Raw genomic sequence first — 7,295 nt, forward strand, 5'->3', positions numbered from 1 at the left:
TCCTTGCTCTAAAAAATCTCCACCTTTGCTATATTAAAAAAAAAAGAGCTTAATTATTATGCCGTCATCTAAAGCATGGGGTCAGTCTATATGTACTGACCTGGAACGATGTCATTTTTTTAAAAATATATTTTATTGATTTTTTTACAGAGAAGAAGGGAGAGGGATAGAGTTAGAAATATTGATGAGAGAGAAACATCGACCAGCTGCCTCCTGCATGCCCCCCACTGGGGATGTGCCGGCAACCAAGGTACATGCCCCGGACCAGAATCGAAGAACCGGGGGACCCTTGAGTCCGCAGGCCGATGCTTTATCCACTGAGCCAAACAGGCTAGGGCATGATGTCATTTTTGAATAGGAAAAGAAAGATCAGATCCCATCTGTGTGGTTTAATTACACATCTACTTGAGGACGCATAGAACATATCCCGAGGCGTAATTGGGTGACTTTGAAGAGTGCTCTTGGGGAAAGAAGCCTTAAATTGATTTGTATATAGTTTAAGAAAAATTTTAACTGAATAATTCTGAGATTGCTGTTTCTACTCCCTTTGCTGTTAAAATAATGTTTTATGAAATGGCGATGGTAGAGGTAAGTTTTGTTTTAAATCATTGTTCTCAACATAGTAAGGAGTTGCCAATGTGGTTGTGGCCACATGGATCTCTCCAGTGTCTGAGTTACTATTGCTTGTATAGTGCTAATTACTGAATCTTAACACTCAACAGTTCTCCAGTTATTTCTCTTGTTTTGGTAATGCAAGGGTAGAGCCTAGGACACTTGTCTGTGTATTTTCACAGTACCTAACACTACACTGGCCACACTAAATGAGGTTTTATAGACCTTGATTGTTTGATTTAGACATCAGTGTTTAGCAGGAGATTTTTTAATTCAAATTATTATAGAAGTGAAGACACAATTTCTTTTCTCTGTCTTCTCTAGGAAGGTGCAATGGCGAGGAGTTTACCCTTAATCTTCATCCTGACCTTCACTCTGTCAGTCACAAATCTCCTTCGTGAAGTAGAATCAGCAACTGCTCTCCCTCAGACCACGGAGAAAATTCCAAACTGGGAATCTGGCATTGATGTTGATTTGGCAGTTACCACCCAGCGACATCATCTACAGCAGCTTTTCCATCGCTATGGAGAAAATAACTCTTTGTCAGTTGAAGGGTTCAGAAAGTTACTTCAGAATATAGGCATAGATAAGATTAAAAGAGTTCATTTACACCATGACCATGAGCATCACTCCGACCATGAACATCACTCCGACCATGAGCATCACTCCGACCATGACCATCACCCAGACCATGAGCATCACTCTGACCATGAGCATCACTCTCACCGTAATCATGCTGCTTCCGGTAAAAATAATCGGAAAGTTCTTTGCCCAGACCATGACTCTGATAGTTCCAGTAAAGACACTAGAAACAACCAGGGGAAAGGATCTCGCCGATCAGAACATGCCAATAGTAGAAGGAATGTTTTAGTCAAAGATGGTGTTGGTGCTAGTGAAGTGACCTCAACTGTATACAATGCTGTCTCTGAAGGAACTCATTTTCTGGAGACAGTAGAAACTCCAAAACCTGGAAAGCTCCCTAAAGATGTGAGCAGTTCCACTCCACCCAGTATTACAGAAAAGAGCCGGATGAGCCGGCCCGCTAGGAGAAAAACAAATGAATCTGTGAGTGAGCCCAGAAAGGAGTTTATGTATTCCAGAAACACAAATGCAAATACTCAGGAGGTAAGATAAAGGCTGTTCTTATTTTAATCAATATGCCTGCTTGTCTATTCTGTCATTGCCATTCTATCTCTAGTTGTAAGGAGTTTAAAGTAAAAATAAAATGGTTAAGTTACTGAAAAAGGAATTTTTCAGCAAGGCACTTGGCCTAAAGTGTCCCTACCATGTTGTAATCACTTCTGATTTAAAAAAGAAAACAAAACTTGGAGGATAGTAAGAATAGTGCTGCCTTCAAAACTTTTTTTAAAATATATTTTTATTGCTTTTAGAAAGGAAGGAAGGAAGAGAGAGAGATAGAAACATCAATGATGAGAGAAAAATCATTGATTGGCTGCGTTCTACACACCCCACGCTGGGGGTTGAGCCACAACCTGGGCATGTGCCCTGACTGGGAATTGAGCCGTGACCTCCTGGTTCATAGGTTGATGCTCAACCACTGAGCCATGCCAGCTGGGCTAAAACTTTTCTATATAGAATTTAAAATAAGTATAGAAAGCAAATATCGAAGTTATTTTTGGAAAAAGTTGTGGGGTTTTTTTGTTTGTTTTGTTTTTAAATATATTTTTTTTATTGATTTTTTACAGAGAGGAAGGGAGAGAGTAGTCAGAAACATCAATGAGAGAGAAACATCGATCAGCCGCCTCCTGCACACCCCCTACTGGGGATGTGCCCACAACCCAGGTACATGTCCTTGACCGGAATCGAACCCGGGACCTTTCAGTCCATAGGCCACTGAGCCAAACCGGTTTCGGCTGGAAAAAGTTTTTAAAGGCGAGTATTATTAATAAAAAGTAGAAAATGGGAGGTGGAAAATGTAGGAGTTAGAATCCATGTTTTAGGGAAAGGTGTGGTTGAAGGGGTTGAAGAATTCAAGAACGTTAATACCTCCTTACAGAGGGATTGTAATGATTTGTGGAGTCATTGGAACTGCTGCCAAGAATGACATATTGGACAAGTGAATGCCTGGGCAATGAAGTTCTGATTTCATGTGTTTTTTCTAGATTAGACTTCAAGGCTGTACTCAGTTTGCCTTGACTGAAAGATGTCAAGAACAAGGAGTTAGTTGATATATGTTAATAAGCAAAACTTAAGTACTTCATGCAAGCAATCATATGACGTTCTAATTCTGGGATACTACTACTAATGGTCATTCCCTTAGCGACACTGGTAATAAAGTTTGTTCTTTGTATTATTAACCAAGAATTGGTGGAGTTTAAAATAACTTTACAAATGATGAGAAACAGTTGCTACCACCAATTCTGGGGGGATAGAAGGAGCTTAGGTTACTCAGAAGATTCTCTTCAAACTAGTCATCTCATTAAATTGTTGAAACAGCTGCCTGCCAATACAGGTTTGCTTTTATTACCAACTTTACCCTGTGTGAGAGTAATGTACGTACTTTAATATTCTCTCGTAGAGCATTATTTTGCCAAGTGTGTAGTTAGAACTGAACTAAGTTTTGCAAGTATGGTCATTGTTGTAAGAATGACGTGTTTGGGGCTTGTTTAGGCCAAGTAGCATTGGTACTAAAATAACATATGTGCCAATGTCTAATGACCCTCATCTCGAAATTAAAGCTCATTTCCTTAATAGGTTTATACAGTGAGTTAACAGGCTTGTGAATGTTCATTTATCCTCAAGCTTATTTCACTTACAGCTTTCTCCCTAGGCGACTGATGTAACTTTCTACCTAGAAGTAAGCAGAGAGGTGAGATAACACTATTATGACATAATACCTCCAGGTAGTTTGAGAAATTCCAAAGTACTTAAAACAAAAGTTGATTTTAATCAGTGTTAACCTAAAATTAAGAAGCAGCTTCAGTAAGGAAAGGGTATTGTGTCATCAAACAACTTTTTTGGATTATCTAATGGGAATGCCTTTTGGTGCTTTTCACTGCTTTGTTTTCTTTAGTGTTTCAATGCGTCAAAGCTGCTCACATCACATGGCATGGGCATCCAGGTTCTGCTGAATGAAATGGAGTTCAACTATCTCTGCCCAGCCATCATCAATCAAATTGATGCTAGATCGTGTCTGATTCATACAACGAGTGAAAAGAAAGCTGAAATCCCTCCAAAGACCTATTCTTTACAAATAGGTAGAATTGAGTTTTTTTATGTAAAAATAATTTCCAGTAGATACATTTATGTTGTTAGTGTTCTTTATATTTACAAAAACCTATTCACTTTTAGCATAATTTCAAATATAACATCTCTTTTTAAACTTATCTTTATTATTGAAAGTATTACATATGTCCCCCCTTTTTTTTCTCATTGATCCCCTCCACGCTGCACCCGCCCCTCCCAGGCCTTCACCACACTATTGTCTGTGTCCATGAGCTGTGCATATAAATTCCCGGGTTATCCTCTCCCCACCTACTCCACCACCCCTCCGTCCTTCTTAGATTCCTCAGTCTGCTCCATGCTTCTATGTCTCTAGATCTATTTTGTTCATCAGTTTATTTTGTTCATTAGATTCCACATGAGTGAGATCATTCTGCCTTGAATGAAAAAAGCAAGCATGTTAGCCAGACCCTTAAAAAAACTTAGATTGTAACTTGCCTTATCTTTTTTTATTTTAACAACTTGTCACACCACCGATTGAAGCAAAACAACACAACATGCTGCTGTTTCACCCAAAAGCGGTGTTTTTACTTTGCCCTTTCTCTTGAGGGCTCCGTGGGCCATTAGCAAAAGGCCCAATGAGTGCTTTTAAAAAGGGGTACTTATCTTTTTTAAAAAAATAGATAAATGAGTAAAACATAGGTTGTAACTTGCCTGAGGTCATGAAGTGTCAAGGGCTATCTGAAATTTGGGCTTTTTATATTGTCACCCTGTTTGGGAAGAAGGGTCAGAGTTCATCTCTGCTGTTTAGGAGCCCAATTCTGGTTTGTTACTTATTTATTTTTTTAATATATCTTTTTACTGATTTCAGAGAGGAAGGGAAAGGGAGAGAAAGAGAAACATCAGTGATGAGGGGGAATCATTGATTGGCTGCCTCCTGCACGCCCCCTACTGGGGATTGAGCCTGCAACCAAGGGATGTGCCCTTGACTGGAATCAAACCCAGGACCCTTTGATCCACAGGCTGACACTCTATCCACTGAGCCATACCAGCCAGGGCTCTGGTCTGTTATTAATAAATCAAACCAGGATAAGCTATGCTATAGTGTAGAGCAGGGTTAGGGAACCTATTTTCTGCCAGGGCCATTTGGATATTTATAAATCATTTGCTAGCCATACAGAATTATCAACTTAAATATAAGCCTGCTAGTGGTACATCTACATAATGGAATACTATGCTGCTGTAAAAAAGAAGAAACTCACCTTTCGTAACAGCATGGATGGACATGGAGAGCATTATGCTAAGCAAAATTAGCCAGTCGGAGAAAGATAAATATCACATGATCTCACTCATTTGTGGAATATAATGAACAACATAAACTGATAAACAAAAATAGATCCAGTGACAGAGAAGCATTAAACAGACCCTCAAACCTCAGAGTGAAGGCGGGGGATAAGAGAGCAACCAAAGGACTTGTATGCATGCATATAAGCATAACCAATGGACACAGACACTAGTGGGGTGAGGGCATATGTGGAGGGTGGGAGTGGCTGGTGAGAGGTCAATGGGGGGAAAAGGAGACATATGTAATACTTTAATCAGTAAAGAATGAAAAAAAAAATTAGCCTGTTATATTTGCTCATTTAACTCACTCCTAGCCTTAGCAGGGCTAGACCAAATGATTTCACAGGGCTTATACAGCCTGCGGGCCGGATGTTCTGGAGACGGTCCTCATCTCTGGTGGCCTTATAAAGTCTGACTGGACATTTCTCACCCATGGCCAGACCTTATAAGGCTCGGCTATAAGTTCCTCACCCCTGGCTAGAATTTCGGTGCTCAAAAACTAGAATGAAGAAATAATTGCTTTGTTTACTGAGGAAATAATTCTTTTCCTTTTTTTTCTTTTTCCCTTTTTTCTCTCTCTCCTTTAACATATTCCTCTTCTCTTTCATAATTTAGGTGTTACAGGAGTCTGAAAGCTCAGTTCCCAAATGAGCTAGAATTCATCTTTGTTTATCATTTCTTTCCCTTCTTTCACTACCAGCTGAAGGATTTTCCATTAGGTTATGCTCTTTACCTAGAGAGTTCACTCAAATTGTTCATTCGAGCCCATTTGTTGGTTATTGAGTTTGTATTTCTTTAAGACTGCCTACATTATAAGTTACTTTATGCTACTCCAAAGTCTCTCTTTTAAAGTTTATCAATTGTATGTTTTTACCTTTGCTCTTTTGTTTGACAGCCTGGGTTGGTGGCTTTATAGCCATTTCCATCATCAGTTTCCTGTCTTTGCTGGGTGTTATCTTAGTGCCTCTCATGAATCGGGTGTTTTTTAAGTTTCTCCTGAGTTTCCTTGTGGCATTGGCTGTTGGGACATTGAGTGGTGATGCTTTTTTACATCTTCTTCCACATGTAAGTATGGTAATTTGTCCTATTAGTGTATTGTATTATTCAACATTGAAAATATACATACTTTTTTTTTATTTGTACTAGAATTCTTTTTTTTTTTAATAATTATTAGTTAAGGTATTACAAATGTGTGCACTAGAATTCTTTGTATTGATATTTATAAAGGTAAGAAATTTGGTTTAGAGGAGTTGATTTTAAAATATATTTGGTAACCAAAAGCTGCATTTTGAGGCTTGATCTTTTTATTATTATTATTATTATTATTGATTTGAGAGAGAGAGAGAGAGAGAGAGAGACATATCGATGTAAGGAAAACATTGATTGGCTGTCTCCTCCACAAGCCCCAACCGGGGATCAAACCTGCCACCTGGGTATGTGCCCTGTCTGGGAATCGAACCCACAACCTTTTGGTGTATGTGATAATGCTCCAACCAACTGAGCCACACCAGCCAGAGCTGTGCTTGATCTTACTGTGTTTTTTTTTGCTTTTCGTTATAAAGACTAATTTAATTTAGGGGGGTCCAGTTAATAAAAGGAGACAGATTCTACTCAGATGCTAGTATTATGACAGTCTGCAATAGTGTGAATTGTCTGCTTACATATTAGTGTAATTGCCACAAAAATAAAAACATGGCTATCTACCCAAGAAACTTGAGGGTTTTTCTTCAGAGTTGAGTCAATGTGTGTATTTATAGATTTGTACTTGGTAACATGAGTGAATTCTTAAGTAAAGCAAGTTTGGTAAAGTGAGTTTACTTTTCCATTAAATATTTGGGATAGGTGCGCAGATAGAAAATATTTGGATCTAATTTTTTAAATTTCCCTTAGAAATTTGCAGGTAAGTGTGAGGCGGGGGGGGGATATTCCTAGAGTTCTACATATCTCATCATGCTTTCTCCAGTAGTGAAAGGGAGCTGTTTTGCTGTGGCAAACTCCCTGACCATCAAATGGCAGATGTTCAGGAATATCTGCTGCACAAAGTGACATGTACATGGGGTGTATCCTGTAACCCCAACACCAAACCTAGTCTGTCCTCTGTGTATGTGCCACACCCAACTTCCTAACATGAAGTAACATAGTCTCTGCTGCATTCC

General features: G+C 39.0%; 1 protein-coding gene across 2 annotated transcripts in view; it reads left to right on the forward strand.

The window, feature by feature from the left end:
- The window catches only part of SLC39A6 (solute carrier family 39 (zinc transporter), member 6), a 22,431-nt gene that overhangs the window by 1,212 nt on the left and 13,924 nt on the right, over positions 1 to 7,295 (forward strand). For both annotated transcript variants that reach the window (XM_006766115.1, XM_015565550.1), the window contains exons 2-4: positions 937 to 1,737; positions 3,647 to 3,830; positions 6,035 to 6,204. In XM_006766115.1, the coding sequence (XP_006766178.1) occupies positions 946 to 1,737; positions 3,647 to 3,830; positions 6,035 to 6,204 (1,146 nt within the window). In that variant the 5' untranslated portion in view covers positions 937 to 945. The remainder of the gene's footprint in view (positions 1 to 936; positions 1,738 to 3,646; positions 3,831 to 6,034; positions 6,205 to 7,295) is intronic.

The sequence above is a fragment of the Myotis davidii genome, unplaced genomic scaffold, assembly GCF_000327345.1.
Source record: "Myotis davidii unplaced genomic scaffold, ASM32734v1 scaffold259, whole genome shotgun sequence".
Lineage (NCBI taxonomy): Eukaryota > Metazoa > Chordata > Mammalia > Chiroptera > Vespertilionidae > Myotis > Myotis davidii.